Source organism: Symphodus melops (assembly GCF_947650265.1).
Source record: "Symphodus melops genome assembly, chromosome: 19".
Taxonomy (NCBI): Eukaryota; Metazoa; Chordata; class Actinopteri; order Labriformes; family Labridae; genus Symphodus; species Symphodus melops.
Window position 1 is genome coordinate 14,664,638 of NC_136709.1, and position 20,934 is coordinate 14,685,571.

At 40.0% G+C, this 20,934-nt stretch overlaps 1 protein-coding gene across 3 annotated transcripts in view; it reads left to right on the forward strand.

Moving 5' to 3' along the window:
- Positions 1–20,934, forward strand: part of LOC306840220 (protein jagged-2-like) — a 56,912-nt gene that overhangs the window by 23,215 nt on the left and 12,763 nt on the right. For 2 of the 3 annotated variants that reach the window (XR_013781299.1, XM_079369339.1), the window contains exons 4-18: positions 5,186–5,440; positions 6,179–6,239; positions 12,446–12,576; positions 13,222–13,341; positions 13,487–13,600; positions 13,944–14,057; positions 15,610–15,723; positions 16,775–16,821; positions 17,406–17,579; positions 17,664–17,814; positions 17,952–18,116; positions 18,540–18,653; positions 19,582–19,695; positions 20,140–20,253; positions 20,447–20,563. Coding sequence is in view for 2 of the 3 variants with exons in the window: in XM_079369339.1 (XP_079225465.1) it covers positions 5,186–5,440; positions 6,179–6,239; positions 12,446–12,576; positions 13,222–13,341; positions 13,487–13,600; positions 13,944–14,057; positions 15,610–15,723; positions 16,775–16,821; positions 17,406–17,579; positions 17,664–17,814; positions 17,952–18,116; positions 18,540–18,653; positions 19,582–19,695; positions 20,140–20,253; positions 20,447–20,563 (1,905 nt within the window). In the remaining variant the exon portion in view is untranslated. The remainder of the gene's footprint in view (positions 1–5,185; positions 5,441–6,178; positions 6,240–12,445; positions 12,577–13,221; positions 13,342–13,486; positions 13,601–13,943; positions 14,058–15,609; positions 15,724–16,774; positions 16,822–17,405; positions 17,580–17,663; positions 17,815–17,951; positions 18,117–18,539; positions 18,654–19,581; positions 19,696–20,139; positions 20,254–20,446; positions 20,564–20,934) is intronic. The other variant, XM_079369340.1, reaches the window with a different exon arrangement.

The window sequence follows — 20,934 nt, forward strand, 5'->3', positions numbered from 1 at the left end:
CATGATCAGTAGATATTTGAGGTGAAATGTTTGCCTGTTTCTCCTTATATCTACTTATACCTCTCTATTTAGGCATCAGTTTGGGATTTCCTGCATTTCCAAGCGTCAGAGAGCAGGCATGAACCTGTTGCATCCAGCTGTGTTGCGTGCTATATCCAAGGGGAGCGAGCATTAGAGATACTGTTATATAATTAGAGAGGGAGAGAGAAAGTTGTCATCTGTTAAAGGCCAGGTGTGCAAAGGAAACTATGTTTTGGGGATGTCCCAATCAAACTATGTTTGGGCAAAAAATCAATTCAACTAAAATATTTCAAAGGTGCAGACTGCCACAGAAAATTGGAAGACATCATGTTGGGTTTTTTGTGACAAAAAGTCGTCATAATGATCGAAGATCTTTAACTGCTTTAACTCTCTGACGGTATGACTTTTTGATGATTCCAGAGCATAGCAATTAATCATCTTCTTAAACTGTAAACTGATGCATTTTAAGAAGCGCTGACTAGCACAGGACTGCCCTTTTAAGTGTTACTGTGCCAAAAAAGTGAAAACATGGCGTCATGATCACAACCATTGTAATTATGGGATTACAGCAAAACGGCTCAAAGCGAACCTGGTTGTTCTTTTCCCTCAAAGTAGCTGCTGAATGTTTCGAGACGCCATGATTGGAGTTTCCTACCCTGAGTTGCAGTCTGGGCTGCAGGAGCTTTGTGTGAACAGGTCTGGGCAGCAGGTTGGAGAGGCCTGAGGAAAAAAGAAGGCTTTGTGAAGGTTGTTTATGCTTCAGGAAGCCCCTGCCTGTTTAAAAAACAAAACAGAAATGGCAGAAGAAAAGAGGACCGAGCTGTTGTTGACTCTGTGGGTTGGTGGATTTTTGGCTCGTATAAAGCTTCACTGGAGGGTAAAGATTTACCGATACTGGACTTGTGCCAGATAGTGTGAGGTAAAGCACCAGTGATAGCAGTGAAACATCTGTATCTGAGAATCCTGAGTGAATCAGACAACAACAGTAAAAGGAAAAGTCAGGCGATTTCTGCATTCCTTAGGAAAAGATCACGTGTAAGATTGAATTGATCTTACCAACAAGTACTGTATTGTGTTTCTATTTAAGGCCTTTAACTGTATGCATGCGGTTCTAGGCAAGGGTCAAGTGGGACCAGTGCCTCTGTACCTTATCTTCAGGTTGGACTTTATCCCCAAAGATATAGTAGGAGCATTTCCATCTAAAAACCAATGACCATACATCTTGTAGTTCATTTATCTCACAGAGAATGAAGGCTGAATGAATCAAATCATTTGCAAAGAAATGCACAGATTACTCCTATTTTAATTAATATGTTGAAGTGATTGTGTTCTTCAGGAAATTATTAAGCAATATTTACTTTAGTGATAATTGACAATGATATAAAAAAAGCTGATTCCTTATACAGGAACTAATTGTATTAAAGTAAACTAAAAGTATTAGTACTCTTTAATAGAAATCTTCTCATGGGACTGGTTGAAAATATTAACAGCTGTATTCTTTTTTTACTTTAACTACAGCAGTTTGGTTTGGTTATGTGTAAGATGTTAGATAAAGTAAATCTAGTATTGGTACTCAAACTCTAACATGTATACTGTACATACAAAAACCCATGCAACCGCATGTCAAATAATATCTTTTTTCCACAAACTATCAACTTTTTCTGCACAGTATTGAAAAAGTAAAGTGGTACTCTGACTTTATAATGATGAAGATTAATGTGAGAATTAAGCAATTTGCTTTACTGAAGGGCAAGAGTGTGCCAAACAGTATGAAGCAATAAAAAAGGTTTGGCAATCACAGGACAGCCTTTGAAAGTTAATTAAGTGCAATTTTTGTGCTTTACAATTTCCATGACGCTTTCCCAAGTGTTTTGATTCACTTAACTCCACCAGACTGGAGTGCCAAGCAGGTTAAAACAAATCCGTCAGGACTGGAAAAGGGCTCGATGGTCAATTAAACCTCTATTATATAACTTCATGAATATTATGAAGTATTTTTTGATTAAAGTCTAGAATTTTTTCTTTTAAGAATTTGAATAAGTGCCGTTGAAGTGTATGCAGTTATGCAGCACTTAGCCACCTGAAGGCACATCCTTTCCAAAAACATGATCGCTCCTTAACAACAATGTTATCATTCCTGTTTATGTGAGACCGATTTTCTAGGAGTGCCTCCCATTCCAGGTGTGCTTTTTTTGGTTGTTTTACACATCCAGCCATTATGTAACCAAAACAAACTAGAACATTTAAAGAAACAACTTTTTTTTGTTTGAAAAGCTCAAAGCTCCAAGCCACACTATAGGAAAGTTAAATAAAGTTTATCCCCACCGCCCCCACATGACTGCGTTGTGTGCAGCATGTGAATGTATAAATGAGTCACTGATGGACACTTTACATAGTCGTCTGTGCTCTAAGTGTGTTAATGGGGAGGTGTGATCAGCACTTTACAAGCTCAAACCCAGTTCTAATTTGTAAATATTAAGACCCTTAACTTCAACTGAAAGAGCTGTTGCAGATTTTGAAGCATCTGCCGAGATGGAATGTTAAATGTGACTGTGCATATTTTTTAAGAACCTGCGCATGATTTAATGCACATTGAATCAGCACATTTTCACCTGCAGTGCAAATCCGGCCTTGACTTGACTTGAAACTTTACGACTGTTACAAGCAACAAGCTGTAAGAAGGTCACAGATCAGATCAGAAGTGTCACAGCCCTCTAACGAAACACTCCAGCATTGAATGCCAAACTATACTGTCACACTTTGTTTAAAAAAAAAAAAAATCTTCTTTTCACACGGACAATCATGCAGCACTTGACATGATCAGCTGCTCAGATCTGAAGCCCCTTGTTGTTTATATAAGCCAGTTTTATATGGCCCACTCGCTCCTGCTCTCCCTAGTAACAACGGCCTCTCTTAGCATTTCTCTTCCAGTACAGAGAGAGCTCATGATTGGTCTATATTTTTATATCTAATTGCTAGAGATGAACAGCAGTGAGTGAGTGCCTGGGTGTTTCAGGTGGTGGGTGTGGGACTGAAATCTGTGGCAGTGTGTTAGCTTGCAGAGAGACTTTGTAAATCAGGACAGCAAAAAAAATGTTCTTCTTCAACAGTGTAAAACTTTTAAGTATGCTGAGGGGTTTAGGTAGTTAGTTTTACTGACTGATACAGAGACTATTTTGAACATTTCAGGTACCAGGAAAAAATAAAAAAACTCACTCAAAACAACGAAATAAAGATGTTTAAATGATGATATGAATAGGGAGGTACAAGCTGTAAGATAAAAGGCATAAGCATTTAACCAGAATTTCATTATAATGCAAACATTTTTATGCATGTTCAGTCTAAGAGACCTACTTTTTATTGTGTCAAAATAACCCATCCTCTGTCACACAAAGAAAGTTAAACTCATTCAAACTCGACTTTGTTTGCTACAGTGTGTTCAGTAGCTACTATTGGTTATTATTAGCTAACGTTTGAAAACTTCACAGATTTCACTTTGAAGCTAGCTATGTATTTTTTTTACCTGTTATCTAAATGTTATACCAATAACAATTGTCTGCCAGAGACAGTGTTTTCAACCAATTTATGAAGCTAATCTCAGTTTACTTTTGACAGAAACTCTCGATGGATATCAGCTGATGTAAACCATTTCTGTGCTAATGCTAGGATTTTTAAGCAGCTAACTTCAGCCAACTTTACATGAACACATCTATGTAACTGTCTTTGCCAAGTCAAGCCAGTTGTCATAGACTTAAACTTAACTACTACTCATGCTAATGTTGCAAATGCAAATATTAATGTTTAACCTCTATTAGAAATGCTTTGTTGTCACTGCTTATCAAAGGTTCAGTTCTAAATATTAGTAGTCTTTGAAGATTTAAGATGGTTAAGCAAAACTGTCCTCCCCCACCTAGATAAAAAAAGAGGATATTAAAAATGACAAGTGTCAGAAGAGTTGAAAAGACATCCACAATGTGTGAGATACATTTTTTTATTACAGAAGGAACATATTATTTGTAGTATAAACTCATTGTAGTATTTTAGAATTTACTGTCCACCATCTTTTTCTTGCATTATCCTGGGTGGATTTAAACGTGTAACCATGGCTGTATCTGTGCTTTTTTTCAACCTATTAAAGACCTTAACGATGCTGTGAGCGATGAGGAAGAGCACTTCCTTCCAGCACTGTCATGTCCAGGTCACACTTTTGCTCTGCAAAGCCACAGCAGCAAAGCTTGCATGGTCACGGTTCTTCTGTTCCTTGAGAACAAGCTAAAGGGTCTTTCCTATGTCGCCCTTCCTTGGCTGTTCCTCGTCTCTTATTATTTCCGGCATGGCTCCGATGGAGTCGAGGCTGGATATCCTGACAAGGGGGTGGCAAGAAGGAGGGGGAGTGAAGGACAGAAAAGAATTTCACCAAGCAGGAAAACTGAAAAAGCATTTCAGTTATCAAGCCCTTGCAGACCTCCCATCTACACCCTCTGCTTCCTGTTCTTTCTCATCTTTTTTAATCTTCTTTCTTTCTTATTTTACATTCTTGGTGTGTGCTGCAGATGCATGTTTTACCAGAGGTTACACCTTCCCTCTGACGTGCTTTAACAACAGGCATAGACTGTCTTACCTCGCTAAACATGGGGTTGTTGGGTCAGATCCCGTAATCACACTCAGCTCTGCCCCATAAAATGTCCATCAGAATGTTTTTATTTTTTATTTTTACAATTTACTATCAAGCTGACCCAAATACTTGACCCGTTAAGTGTTATGTTATTTTTCAAATTATTTCTTTTGTGCTGAAAAAGTAGCAGTTTAGTCAGTTGACTGTTTTTCCAAACCCCTCTTCTGAAAGATGATTTTACCAATTATAGATTAGTATCTGTAACTAGCATTAGCAAGGCACGTCTGTCAAGCTTTGAAGAGCACACCATTGTTGTAGGAGTGTTACAAGGTTACAAGAAGGTTTATAGGCATTTCATTTTCTATTTCACCCTTAAGCACTGGTAGACTATGGTTCAGGATTTTACTAGTGCATTTACAAAATAATTCTTGAAAGAGACAGAAAAGCCAACATATTTCCAAAGCAAGCTACAGTAATCAGTTGTTAAATAATCAATTGTGGCGCTTTTTAAAAAAAAACACATTTCAATTTGTTTCCTCTCATGTCCAGATGAAGAGCTGCTAATTGAGCGAAGCATCCACAAGGGGATGATCAACCCCGGAGAGGAGAAGCAGACGGTGGAGTACAAAAGCTTGATCGCCAACCTTGAGTACACCATCCGTGTACGCTGCAACGAACACTACTACGGCACCAAGTGCAACAAAGTTTGCCGTCCAAGGGACGACTACTTTGGCCACTATGTGTGTGACCAGCTTGGGAACAGAGAGTGCATGGAGGGCTGGACCGGGACCGACTGTAAAGCAGGTAAAGGAAGACTTCAGTCATTCTGTAAACGTACAGCAATGCACAAACTAAAAATGTGAAAAAGTTCATATGTTAAGGATCCAACATTTACACTTTAACAATGTATTATATTTCAAATCTTAAAGTTCTTCCTATGTAGGCCTATGTATCCTAATAAACTAACAGCCCGGACACTAACCCTGCAAAGTGAAAAATTCACATGAGTCTAATAAAAAAGGCTAGCTTAACCTCCAAGTAGTTGATAAAATAATCAAAAAAAAAAGTTCTTTCCTTGTTCTTGCAAGACATGTACTTTGAAATTCCTTCATATGAAAAACATTGAATTTTAAGAAAAGCCTAAACAAATAAGGCAAAATTAACACTAAAGTCTTTGAACGTTTGGGATCGTATTGAAGAAGTTTTTCTGTTTTGATTTCCTTGATGCCATATACTGGAAAGGGTGAAGAGTCCATTGACGTGCATGTCAAGTGTTACCTCGCAACAATTCAAAGAATGTTTGGAAACTCTCGTCATAATTTTCCAGCAATAACTTTACCATCCATTGTTACCACAGCAGAGATGCTTTGCCGCTCAACAAACAAGAAAAAAAACAAAACAGGAAATTCGTTTTTAATGATATCACCATCTGCAACGTGCCAGACAACAACATGTAAATGAGTTGATGTTATTCTTTAGAAAAAGCTGATGAATTTTGGACAGGAACTAACACAAGCTTGTCACTTCTTTTTTTTATCCAAGCCATTTGCAAACTAGGATGCAGCATCCAGCATGGCATCTGTAACGTGCCGGGAGAATGCAAGTAAGTCACTTCCCTTCAATGTTTGAATTTTTGTATGTTTTATTCTCTTTGTTCACCTTACAATGTGGCTGTCGAGTGATGTATGTGATGTAAAATTGGCTTTTTCTATATGGAAACCCCCTTTTAAGAGTTTCAGGAGGGTAACAGTGGTGACACAACTAAGTGATGAGGCATTGTGGGAGGCGGAGGGCATTGTTGATAACATACCAAGCATGCTAACCCCCGACATCCCCCCATCCCTCCTCCTCCATCCCTCAGCTCTACTCTGATCCAGAAGCTATTGTTCTGCTTCCTGTTCTAAAGCTGGCCTGCTCTTGCCCGCACAGACACACACCGAAAACATACACACACGGATAGAGAGGCCTGTTTTTGTTGCTATATGTTTCCTCCCTCGTCCGCCACCACCAGCAGCAGCCGAGAGGCACTGTGTACCCTCCCGTCCCCTCCAAACAGCCCCTCATGTCTACAGCCCACATCACCTCTTCCTATCCAGAGCCTTGTTATGGCTGGAACGCTTGTGTAGATTCCATCCAAAAAGCTGCAGACAACAGGCAGGAAGGGATGTAGAACATGCACCATGAACAGAGGATGAAGTCCTCCTCGCAGTGGTTGCAGGTTCAACTTCCGATCCTTATACTATTTAGTGCATGTCATCCCCCACTCTCTCCCCCCAGATTTCCTGTATGTCTTCAGCTGTCGAGGCCAATTAAAGCCCCCAATATAATAATTTATATTATTTATAATTTTATATATTTATATTAAAAAGAATAGAAAAACCAGAAGAATTGCTCTGAATGTATCATTTTCAGCAAGCAAGGTTGTCTGTTTAGCTGATTCATGTTCTTCTAACAGAGTGCTTCACATATTGCTTGAACACATTAGGGCCATTAGAGGTCTCTCAATCAATCATACAATATTAGAGAACAACAAAAAAAGGCATCTCTGGCTCATGTTAAGTTCACTTGCGATATCGCAACTCAACATTAAAGATCAGAAATAATTTAAACGGCAAACAGGTTTAAAAGAGAACCTTCTCATGTTACATAGCTGGGGTAACGTTTGTGCAGCCATGCTTCAATCACTTTATACAAAAAAAAAACTTCCTCAAAAACATGGGGAACTGCGCAAGCACAAACCCACTTCCAAGTGCCACCCATGTTTTAAATGTAAATGTTTTCATAATTCATTTCTAAAACCCAATATTGTATATTTCTGTTCTGATTACTTACACAAGCACTGTTGCTAGGGCAGTTGAGCTGCCACCGCTTCGCCACAAAGATCTGTAATATTTCTGCACAGTGATGTGAACAGAAGAGGAGACAGAAGAGAGAAAAGTAGATTTGATTTTATGTGGAAATATACTGTACATTAAGACACAGTGCAGCATGAGAGATTTGGAGAAGGAAACGGCACAAACACACAGTAACATAAAAGAGGAGATGTGTGTGTGTGTGTGTGTGGGGGGGGGGGGGGGGTTAATACTGAGGAAGGTTTGATTTAGTAAAGAGGAGAAAATGAAGCTGACATTCTTTATTGGAAATGGCCGGAGGAATGGAAGAAAGAGGAACACCCTGGAATGTGCCTCAACATGTGATTTGAAGCTTCATCGCAATCAAGGGCACACGCACGCACATACTCGCACATATGTACAGTACACACACTGTTGAGAAAGAGGAAGATGATGGATAACATCTATTCAACAGGAGGGCATAAAAGCCTTTTGTTGTTGATTTAAAGGGGGCAGTCCACATAAATCAACGCTGCAACATAAAATGTCAGCGTTTCCACAAGTCAACTCCTACTAAAATAACTTTAAAATCATATCATAAACATTCAAGTAGCACCATCAATAAGAGGAAACATTGCAATTGTTTTGCAATCCTTTTTCCTAATAATCCAGTGAGGGAGAGGGAGAAGTAGAAGTAGTCGCAAATTATCTGAGTCCATGGGGGGTCATTTTTGCAACCACTGTGATGAAAGTATGGCATCGGGTTTAATGATTTCAGTACATAGGGAATAAGGTTGCAGTCATATCTAAAAAAAAAAAAAAAAAAGATATTTTGTCATTTCTATCTACACCAAATGTTATATTATGTAAGTTTTTAGACCTGATAAGCTGATGTTGGCCACAACCCAAAAATTGGGACATTAAAAACAATCAAATCAAAGTGATATCTTAAATTTAATAAGAAGTGTTGGAATTAATATTTTTTTTAAATGCCTGAGAGAAGTAAACTTGGTCAAAACAACCCGAGAATGAAGGATTTAAGAAATAAGAGAGAGAGAGAGAAAGAGAGAGAGAGAGAAATCCTCTCAGGCTGGCACAGGAAAAGTAAAAAAAAATGTGTGTTTGGTATCTTGTTTCTTACACACAGTGCATTCACAACCTACGCTCCCTCATGTGACACTACTAAACATGTAGCTAGGCAACAGCGGGCTAAGTCCGTCTACTGGATTTGGGTGCAAGGCTTGCCTGTAAATAATTCAGTGGTCCAACTCAAACAAAAACACACACACATGCATACAAACTGAGCCCCTCTGCCCACTGCTCCGTCCCCTGGGTGTGGTTTGTGGGCAGGCGGGATATTTTCAGCTACGTATGGCCCCTTCCATTGACGGGACGGCAGCGGGCCCGGCGACGGGGCTTGTGGGTAATGCCACCCTTTGCCTGTGGCTGCCTGAAACCATTTTCCCCGCTCTCCCACACTGCAGCCAGACAGACTGTCCACGCTGTCACCACGGCTGCACGGCTGACAGTGTGCAGGGCACCGCCGGCAACCGCAGTGCTGGACAACAACACATACTGTAGTAAACAATACACAGCACTGTCACACACAATCCCTCACAATCACACATTCACATTTCTTGGCTTCATTTACCAAACAAAATCAGATTAAAGTTATTGAGACCATGCCTGCAGTTAAAGCTTTTCTAGCTTAGAAATTGTGCATAAACTATAAATTGTTGTGCACGTTTTAACACTACTAGAACTCAGCCCTGGCTGTTCATCTCATCAGTATCTGATAACTAAAGTTTGCCCTGTTAAAAAGTTCCAAGCTCTTGATGCATGTTTTACATGTGCAGGAGCATATGAAATAAAACTACTAGTCCTAAAATAGCCAGTTAAAGGTCAGAGAGTATCTAATCAGGATTGTAATCTTTAAAAGCAATGCATCAATAAACCTTTCGCGTCACTAATATCAGTAAAAAAGTGCTCAGTGCTGGGACAATAACTTCACTGTTTTGCAACCAAATTTAGCCACAACCTTTAATGGGCTCTGGAGGTTAAATTGTTCAGATTGTTTGATCCCCTGACATTACATCTAGTGCCAACAGGAGGTCAGAGTTTCAATTTGCACAGTACTTTGTTGCAAAACTTTACGACATTCTGGCTATTCTCAGCTGTATCCTGTCCTTAAAGCAAAAGTTCAAACCGTAGCATCTCAACAGGCTGGAACAAGATAGTGAAAGAAAGACTTTCTTGTAGCATCAGTGCTTTGAAGATTTTAGCTAGCAGATGTTAGCATTTAGCACACAATCAAGTCTAGACAGATTTTAGTTAACTAACTAACTATTGATTAACTCATTTCCTACTTGGTTAAAACTGAAATTGAAATGCCTACTAATTGACTTGTATTAAGATAAGAAAATGTTCAGAAAATAGTCAAAATTTAGCGCAATATTTTTAAAGTCGTCTGCAGGTAAACGGTGCAATTTGAACAGCTGAGTGTGGCTAACGTTAGCAGTGCTGGCTATGGCATCAGCCATAGCCTAGGTCCTCCCTGCAGTTTAACATTCACATGCTTATGCTGAATGTGGTCAAACATTGCTTGGTTTAATTTTTTAGATCTAAATATTGCCGAACGATGCTGCTTGTCCAAGAGGATATCCGTTCCCTTTGCTTGTTTACATCCAGAGAACCACAACAGGTAGAGCAGGCCGACTAGCAAGTGTGATAACGTTTTGACCATTAAATCAACTAAACGCACGCATTCCTTTTTTCTTTTTTTTTTTCTTTTTGGTTACAAAACAATATATTGTTCCGACATTTTTCATAAAAATCTCTATCTTGATAAACTACTAAAATCTCGTCATTGATGAGGAACTGATGATCACAAGTTTTTTCATTCACCCTATTTTTAAAGTTTATTTCTAAAATGCTTTAATATATAGTGCTCCATGGTTCCATGAAACCACTGAGGTCGAATACACAGTCGCACCAGTCCGAAATCATCAGTCTTTCACTGTCCTCAGCTACCAGAGTAATTTTACCACAGCACATTACAGCTCACTACACAGAAGTAAATCACTGCTGGTAAGAGTTTGGTTGGCATCCATTTTGAAGTGTTTGTGAGTCGTAGAGAACGGGGGGAGGTGGTGTTAGTGGTGGTGGGGGGGTGTGTTCTCCCTAAAAATATCCCCCCGACAGAGAAATGACAGGACAGGTGGGGCAAGGTTACCGCTGGCCTTGGAATAACAGAGTGCTGCCATAAACCAACAGATTAGCTAACCCTTCTCTGGCCTCCCCTTCGAGACGACTAACCCTCGTTCCACAAACCCGCCGCTCATTCCAAGTGTGACCTCGAGAGAGAGCTCACCGCACGGAAAGAGGGCTGGGAGAGGACATGCAACACATGACATGATGAGAGGAAAAGAAACAGCAAACACATTCAGAATGCTAACTTGACATCTTGAACACAAAGACGGACATTACAGTGTTAGAGCTTGTTTTAAGTATTTGTTTGGCATATGTGGCTTAAATTAAGAGAGAAATCTTTAACATGTTAGTCGCATGTTAGTTGCATGTTGAAATTATACAAATAGTCTCAGGCCTAGTTATTATCTGCTGGTTCAAATGATTGAGGTCGATTTGTCACAGCAACATGTTTTAGTTGTTTGTTTCTATCACTTCTCAAGCGATTCATTCTCCTCCTTCATCCTATAATGGTATTTGTTGTAACAAGATACGAAAAGTCACAACCGGAAAATTCCTGCAACAAGATGAATTTTACCAGATGTGTTGATCCATTTGTTTCGGAATGGTAGAATTTGTCTTTTTTAAATGCAAAGAATTGGAATCAATTAAGAATCAAATGGACCTTTTTTTTCTTTGCATTGTCACTGACGATAGAGAAGAGATATGCCAGCACACTTGCTCGAATGCTACAAAAAAGTTTTTTTATTAATTACCAGTTATCACCTAAAGAAGAACTCGGGTCAAGGTTGGAATGAATAAAACCTTTTTTGTGTGATTTGAGAAATCATTCATCATTTCAAAGTCTCTGACAGTGACACTGCTACAAGACAAATGAAGACAAATGCTTGCATGTGTTGTAAGCTGCATGATGACACACAACACGACACAAACACACACTCAGGGCTGTCACTTCTACCCTTTGTGACCTAACGTTAGGACCTGCAGCAAATGAGTCAGGCACTTTGATGAAGATGTTGAAGTGCAGCTCTATCAGCGCTTGTTGTGTTGTCGGGCTTTGCTTGTGAACATTATCTTGAAGAACCCTCTATTTATTTGACATGTGATTTGGAGATACATTATTTCCTTTTTCACTCACCTCAGGCATTCCTCATCTTCACTTGGGGACATTTAATTGGCACGTGCTCCTCTGTGTGTTCACAAATTGTAAATGCATTAAACCACTTCTTTGTTAACAGTACGTAGCTATCACCATTTTCCATTGCTCACTCACCCCTGAGTAGGAAGGTAAGTGCATCTGTATCCCTGACAGTCCCTTAGGCTGAAGCTGTAAATAAAGAACAGATTGACTTGTGCTTGTGAAATAAGAGGTATTTATTTTACAATAAACCTTGTCAGCCCCTGATGCACCCGCTGAACTGTGGTCACTGTTTTTTTTTGCTGGCACTAATTATAGAGGTATTTAACTGCAACAGAAGCAATGAAGACGCTAGCAAACAATCCCATTGAAGTGTATTAAACATGTTTTAGTAAACGTAAAACATTGTCAATGAAAATGAGTTCACTTTTCACTCCAGAACTTCCTAACAAGCAAGAAGCATTAGGCATAAAGAAAAGGAAAGAGCGCTGGAGAGAGGAAAGGAAGCTAGTAAAGAATGAGAAGAATTAAAATTAAGTACAGAGGCAATAGAAAAGGAAAGGCACACAGTGGAAAGGAAAGGAGAAGTAAAATAACCATGAAGCTAACAGTTCTGTCCCCTGTGTGTTACAGGTGTAACTACGGCTGGCAGGGTCCGCTCTGTGACGAATGTCTGCCGTATCCTGGCTGTGTTCACGGTACCTGCAGCGAGCCCTGGCAGTGTACCTGTGAGAAGAACTGGGGAGGCCTCCTGTGTGACAAAGGTCAGATGTCTTCAAGTGATGTTTTAGTCTTTAATGCTTCACAAGGAGCGAAAAAAAGCATCATAGACATGCACGTTTTGGATGTCAGTGATGATTTTTGATTCATCTCTCAACTAGAGCAATTCAGAGGATTTCGTTTGACTTTTAAGCTGAAAGAAAAAACTGATTCAGCCTTGAAGGAAGAAAATATATTTGCGCTACACGACTGTCTGATTTGCAATGCAGTTGAGTCATTTTGAAGTGTTTTTGAATTCCAGTATAGGGGGCTTACGAAATCACTGGATGAAGACACACTGTCATTGTTCAACATGCACCAAACCAGAGTCAAAATTAAACTTTATGTAAATATGCTCTTACATTGTTTTCTTTGTAACCTACAATCAAAGCTTTTGTTAGAAAATCAAAGGAAACAGAGCCTTTTAGAAAATGTCATTGTGTAAGGTTATATTTTTAACGCCGAACAGCTTCTGCAAAAGAATATTTTGTATTCAGGGAGGTTTGTGTTAAAAAAAAAAAAAAAAAAACTCCCCTCACTTTTGTCTTTTCCCTGAGATGTCCTTGCCTCAAGTTGTGCATCATCTAATAAGCATGTGATCAACATTATCGCACACAGAAATGATCATATCAGTGTTCTTTGCTCTGCAGATCTGAACTATTGTGGGACCAACCGGCCCTGTAAGAATGGAGGAACGTGTATGAACCCAGAGCCAGACGAGTATAACTGTGCCTGTCCAGACGGGTACTCTGGCAAGAACTGTGAGATTGGTGAGTCTTTCAATTCAGAAACACTGGAGGAACACGGTTCAACATCTTTTTTCGAGTGCCAGTTCATGAATCAGGCAAAGTTGAAGGAAATGTGATACATTTACCAGATAGATCAGACTTTTCTCTTCTTTATTATTCTCTCTAGCTGAGCATGCATGTGTGTCCAACCCCTGTGCCAATGGGGGGACCTGCCATGAAGTCCCATCTGGCTTTGAGTGTCACTGTCCTGCTGGCTGGTCTGGGCCGACCTGTGCTCAAGGTGAATACTTATCGGGAAAAGAGCTGTTAACTGATTCATGATTGTGACCTCAGTGTCGGTACAAGTCTGGTCTGTGTGGCTGCGTATCCTGACATATCGCGCAGCAAAGCAACCTCGTGAATCCAAAATAAATGTGGGCAAGATTTCAACCAGTTAGGCATTACGTAGTGCGAGACGGTGGCGGCTGCACTTACATCCATGATGGTCACATCATTTAATATATTGCTCGGTATTTGTTACAAGTCATAGCCCACTTATTAGATAAAAAATGTGTCAAATTGTGATGCATCAATTTGACTATACATGAAGTGAAAATGGTCAAAATGATCCTCTTGTACCCCAGACACAGATGAATGTGCATCCAACCCTTGTGCTCAGCGCGGGACCTGCATCGACATGGAGAACGGCTTTGAATGCCTCTGCCCTCCACAGTGGACAGGCAAGACCTGCCAGATAGGTAAGGGTCACATGTGCATGCTTGTTGTGAATCTATTTACAATAGATATCACAGGTTTGTTTGTCCATTTTTTTATTTTGAACATTTTCGAGGGAATATTCTAAACGTGTTCTAAATTTTTTTGCCCTGATGCCAAACATTGTTGCATGTTGGATGACACTTTGCAGTGATGAAGCTGGTGTGTTTTGGGTGTGGCATTAAGTATCTACTGCGTATGCGATTTGTATGAATACGTTCCAGGAATCCCATTTGCTTGCAGTGTAACAGCATACCTGTCTTTTGTTTGTTTATCATGCTGTGTCGTTTAACTAGTAGTGTTTCTGAAGGAGGGAAACTAATTTCCACTCGGTGTGTGTGTGTGTGTATTTGTGTATTTTAACGCCCCAATGAAGATACTCGTTCGGGTATCATCTGCAACTCGAGCCAGGTGACTTGAGTAAAGCTAAAAATAATGTCCCGCCTGGCAACTGCTAGCCTTGAGAGCACATATACTCTATTGGGGGGGGTTATCTTTGGCTCCAGACTGGGCGTAACCGGGGAGTATGTACACTACGTTGAGGCGGTGCCCCGGCATAGTGGAGCCCTCGCCAAACTTCAACTGCAGCCAGGAAACCCTTATAACCTGTAAACATGCAACCAAAAAGCTTTGGTTTGTGTTACAGATTCTCAGAGAGCCACCCTCCCTTTCATGGAGCAGGGTGGTACCTGGGAGAGAGTGAGATGAGGGGGTGGGATGGTGGTCGTCGGGGAAGGTTGAGCTTTTGGGGAAGGGGTGGGGGTGTTGAATTTCAGCAGTCCAACAGGTGCCACCTACCTCCTGGGAGTAGTACTAATGCACTGTGTAGGTTTAAAGTGAGCAAGGCGGCATGACAGGGGCGGGGATAGCTGCCTCTGAAACTGACCACTTGGAATTCTGCAGGTTGGACTTTTGGGAATGCAATAGAGAGGCATTAACCCTGATGAAGGAGGGTGGGGATAAAGCTTTTTGCCAATGGAAAGCAGTGCAAGAAATTAAACCCTGTGTGATATGGATTGTAGCCTGTAAATATTATGGCACCTTTTCACATGTGAAGAGGATCCCTATTAGTTTACCCATAAATTCCATGAAAGCAATCCAACTAGAAATGTAATTAAACACAAGTCACATTAAATGATGGCTTCACTTTGATGCAGGGATATTGGAGACTTCAAATGCTCTTTACAATAAACTCCTCATTTAATGTTGATTTCAGAATGATGCAGAAATTAACCTAATAACCCATATAATGTTTTTAATAAGGCCATTTTAATATATTTTTCTTATGTTAGATCGGCCACTCCCCGATAAAGCATTAGCTCTCTGTCAGTCTGTAACAGTTTCTGTATTTCTGTAATAGCCACCACTGTTTGAAAAAAACCCAAAACAATAATTACAAAAGATAATGGGAAAAATAACAACAGATAATTTGTTCTCGTCATTTTTCCAATATGAAGCTACGCTTGGTGATGGGGCTTCGGAGCAGGCTCTCAGCTCTCTCATTCATTCTCTTTGTGTCTCGTCTCCATTTTGCAGACGTTAATGAGTGTGCGGGGAAGCCTTGCCTCAATGCTTACTCTTGCAAAAACTTGATTGGTGGATATCATTGTGGCTGCTTTCGTGGATGGGTGGGCCAGAACTGTGACATAAGTTAGTATCAATGCAGCAAATTATTAGTCTTTAGCCTCTCCCACCTGCTTTTAGATCTGGTAGAACCTGAGTCCCCTTTGCTAGCTAGCTTCTGTTCCACTAGCCTCTGTACATGTCTCCTAAACTCTCACTTCTCAATCATATTATTACAAATTTAAATTGAACTGGACAGTAGACCTGAACATTTTAAAATTGTACCTGAAAAAAGTTCCTATCATGTAAGCATTGGAAAGCTTTTACGACGACTCACATGAGGCTTTGACATGATGCTAATTCTTTCTCAGGACATAATTTCCAAATGAATTTCTTTTTCACAGTGACAAGATCTTTTATGGGAGGCTTAAAGGCTATTACAGGAACTCATGTGGGGCTTTGCTTGCATTCTAATAGCTAAGACTCATGTGCACAGGCCTAGCAAAACATTAAAGCTTTATTTGCTGAAAATGCTAATATGTTTAAATTTGCTCTGCAGTACAGTCACACATTCATTGATGTTACAGCTTCCATGGGTTTCTCATAATATGCTAATTATTTAAATCCATTTATTTTTAATATATGTAGAACTTCCACCTACACATCTGAGAATAAATAATAAAACACAAAAACAGTTTTACTTCCAAAAAGAATGGGCAACTGGTAGAGAAAAATGAATTACATTAACATTAGTTTACTTATGGAACAGAGGCTAGCAATCGAAAAGATCAAGGCTCATAGCTCTTTATTCCTTCTCCTTGCTCTTGTTCCTGAGATGGCTGATTGAAGCTTCCATACCCTGCCCTCACTCTTCTAATCTCGTAGACTGAAACTGACTTCCCTCTAACTGTTGTAAACCTTAAAGAGAATATCTTAAGGGTTACTTTCGACTTCTCCTGTTTGGATTCATTGCATGTTCTAACTGCACCTTTAAATCTACATCTGGTATTTAATCTAACATGATCTCTGAGCTTTTGTTGTATCCACCACTTTCCGGTAGATGCTGCATGTTCTGGCACCAATGCACCCCAACATGTCAAACTCCAATCTGATTGATTTTTATTTGCTTTCTGCGCAGATATAAACAGCTGCCACGGACAGTGTCAGAACGGAGGGACATGCAAGGTAACATTAAGAAATCTCATATAAATGTGTGGTTTTTAAAGCTTTTCAAGAACAATGAGGTCTTTGTTAAGTTAACCTTTTTTTGCTGACATGGCAGTTCAATAGAGATGTGAAATGAGTGCTGATCTTCCAAGTATCTGTCAGGACATAAAAGAATAAGCTTAAGGGCATTGTGGTTGTGAAACATGAATTGCCTGATTATGTTTTTTCAGTTTCCAATATTATTGAGCAGGTACAAATGAAACTAAGAGACTTTCGCTGCGATGTTAAGGATTGGTTTTTTTTAACAAAACGTGGATAAACAACCTCAATTAGTTTTGAAAGTCATCATAAATGCAATGCTAGATTCAAAAATTGGTGCAGATTCTTTTGGGATGATTGTATATTTACAACATCCATTTTTTAGTTTCAAATTATCTTTCAAGGTGCTAAGCCGCATATATGCCTCTTCTTAGATTGTAGTTGATGTATTAAGATAAAAGAAGAAGGAGTTTGAACATTTTTGTTTCCTAAAATATCATCTTCCACTCCAATCATGTATATGTCACAGAAGAGTTTTCATTAACTTCCCATGTTTTTTCCAGGAGGTGAGCAGAGGCTACCAGTGTGTTTGCCAGGCCGGCTTCGTTGGTCGTCACTGTGAGATTCAGAGAAACCGCTGTGCGAGCAGTCCGTGCAGGAACGGTGGCCGCTGCCACGCCCTGCTGGATGGGTTCATGTGTGAATGCCTGCAGGGCTTCGCTGGCACAACCTGTGAGGTGAGAACGAATGTGTAAAGCTATTAAAATTCACATCGGCTATATTTCAATATTGGCAAGAGTAACATTGATTCCCATCTATAGGTGCAGAATGACCCATGCAGCCCAAACCCTTGTCACAATAAGGCTCAGTGCCACAGCCTCATGGGGGATTTCTACTGCAGCTGCCCAGATGATTACGAGGGCAAAACCTGTTCAGAGCTCAAAGACCACTGCAAGACCAACAGGTGTCAAGGTAACACAACATTTAAAGAATCAACGCTTTTTTTTTATTCTATAATTTTTTAAAGACAATCTGGAAATAAGAAATGGATACCTTTTAATTCAAAGTTTCTGCCCTGCTGATGGTGCTGTCTCTTTTTTCAACCACAGTGATTGACAGTTGCACTGTTGCCGTGGCAACCAATGATACCCAGAAACGGGTGTGGCACATCTCATCCAACGTGTGCGGCCCCCACGGGCGTTGCATCAGCCTTCCTGCCGGGAACTTCAGCTGCTCCTGCGAGCCGGGATTCACTGGCACCTACTGCCACGAGAGTGAGTTGTTATTAGCTCTACAAACAACACACAGACTATATTTATCATCAGTTACCCTCACTGGAAAGCACATGATTCTTCCGGTAAGGCAGACTCTAGTTTCACGAATCATCACTCTCTTATTTTAAGTCCAATCTAAGCGGAGAGGAAAAAAAATCTGGAAAGGAAATCATGGGAAAGATATGAACCGCAAAAAAAAATAAAAAATCCTTCAGACAGCTTGTTGTCTGTGCAGAGACATTCTTTCACTTCCAAATTGACCGTGGTTTTGGTTTCGAACGTACACATGACTTCATTTTACCAGAAACGTATTTTTTTCTTTCATTCTCAGTAGCTGTTACTTCCTCTTTAAAGTAGAATGTTTATGTGAAATAAAGGCGTTAAAGGACTGAACGTTTCTATTTCTCCCCTCACTGCCTGCAGATATCAACGACTGTGCGTCATCCCCCTGTAAGAATGGAGGCACATGCATTGATGGTATCAACTCCTTCCAGTGTTTCTGTCCAGACGGCTGGGAGGGCAGTCTCTGTGATGTTGGTGAGTATGTGTTTAACTGTCTTAATAAGTGTGTAACTACGAAAACTGGCTACAATGTGAGCTACAGCAAAGGCATACAAGATTTATGTCAAAACCACGCAAAGTCATACTCGCTGTGAGTCCCAAATAGTTTTGGGATGATCCATGAAAAGCCTGCAGCAACAGCAGAGGAACAGTCGTCAGTCTGAAAATCTCTTGGAAGACAAAACAATGGGGGGGGTTGTTTTTGAGATGAAAGCAGGACGAAAAATCTGGTTACTTAAACAGCTGACTGATTCTAAAACTGTTCCTCAACTACCATCTTCTTAAAGACACTTAGATTGACAGGTGTGAACATTTGCAGATGAAACTCATACTTCTATGACTTTGAACAGAATACACATTAAGCACTCTTTTTAAGTTGGATTAACAAATGGACTATTTTCAGATGATTCATTTATAATAATTGACGTTTTTTTTTAAATGCTCATCAATCAACTATCAAAATAACTGCTCATGAAATAACAGCTCATGGGTACAATTGTACAAAAAAATCATCAACTGTCATGGATGCGGTTTTAGAAAAAATACCCTACGATTGAAAAATGGGTTCCGTGACACATAAAACATCTGATGGTTGTCTTTATAGCTCCCGCTTTTTTAATATACATTTTTATTCCCCCCCCCCCCCTCATATGTAGAGTTCTTCTTCTCATACAATTTTCTTTTTTTTCTCCTCAACCTCACTCTTTTGAAAAAAAATAAAATTTCCGACATTATATAACCAAATGTGAGGTGATCATCAGTTCAGGGCATCATCAATAAACACCTTTTGTCATTTTTATGCTTCCTGGAATTTGTAGAATTGAGCTCTACGTGTCCTCAGCGATAAATAAAAAAGTCAGTCTCTAAAGTAACAGCGCTGACTAATTGTTTGATTGTGTTCCAGATGTGAATGAGTGCAACAGAAACCCTTGTCAGAATGGAGGCCAATGTGTCGATCTTTTTAATGACTTCTACTGCAACTGTGTCGACAACTGGAAAGGGAAGACCTGTCACTCACGTAAGTAACAAAATGTCTTTTTTTTAAGACTTTAAGATGAGAATGTCTTCATTTTAAAGTAAAATGCTCATTCTGTCAACCTGCTTTGGTATAAGATTAGTTTGATTTGAACATTTCTTCAACAATTTGAAAAAAGACAAATTCATTCGTTTGGGTATCCCTAATAATCGAGAGGACAACAATTCAAGTTGAGCTTGCAAAACTCTTATGAATGGCGTAATTGTCTTCAGCTTCCTTGTTCTAAAACCTGTCACGTCTTATGTACTTTGACTATCTTAATCTTATTGAAGCATGATGCCCCCACTGGCTGCTGTGCTGGCTTGTTTTACCATCCGACGGCTTCTCTGATCTCACCTTCGGAGCTTCAGTAATCGCTACAAAACACTGGCACAGAGTCAAAAGTTTGACTTTTTTTTTTTTTTTTCCCATGCTTCCTCTGTGCAGGTGAGAGCCAGTGCGACTCCACTACCTGTAGTAATGGGGGGACATGTTACGACCACGGAGACTCTTTCTTGTGTAGCTGCCCCTCAGGCTGGGGTGGCAGCACCTGCAACACAGGTCAGGCACTCTAATTATGCTATTACAGCTCTGATAATGACAGTGCGATAAAACAATGTGACGGCACATTGTTACGACCTGTCCGACTGCGACTACAGGCCTAAGAGCAGCTCTCTAACTGAGAGCTGGTTGGAGGAAAAAGAAAACAATTTCATAAAAGGAAACCTTCCTTTTGTTTGTTTGTTTTTTACAGCCAAAAACAGCACATGCGACTTAGGCCCGTGCGAGAACAGTGGGACGTGTGTCGGAGGAGGTGACGCCTTCACCTGCATCTGCAAGGACGGCTGGGAGGGACCCACCTGTGCACAGAGTATGTATTCGTTCTTATCATAGAAGGCACGGGATGGGACCATCTCAGATATTTACAACTTAAGAGCATTTTTGTCGAGCTTGTTTCTGCGTACTGTGCTCAGCGTCTTTAATGTTACAAGATGTTGACCTTTCACTTTCTCATGTGAAAAGTGTGAACAGGATTTTGCCTGTGCATCAGATTTTTCCCCCCAGTTGGCCCCAGTTTAACCAATCCCAACCATTTATACATATGGTGCTGACTTACAATGACTGTTGAGCCCTAATGTATTGTAAACAAAACACAATGGCTGTTGATTTGGTAAAGGGAAATTTGACACGTTCTGATATTCATTCTCTCTCTCTCTCTCTCTCTCTCTCTCTCTCTCTCTC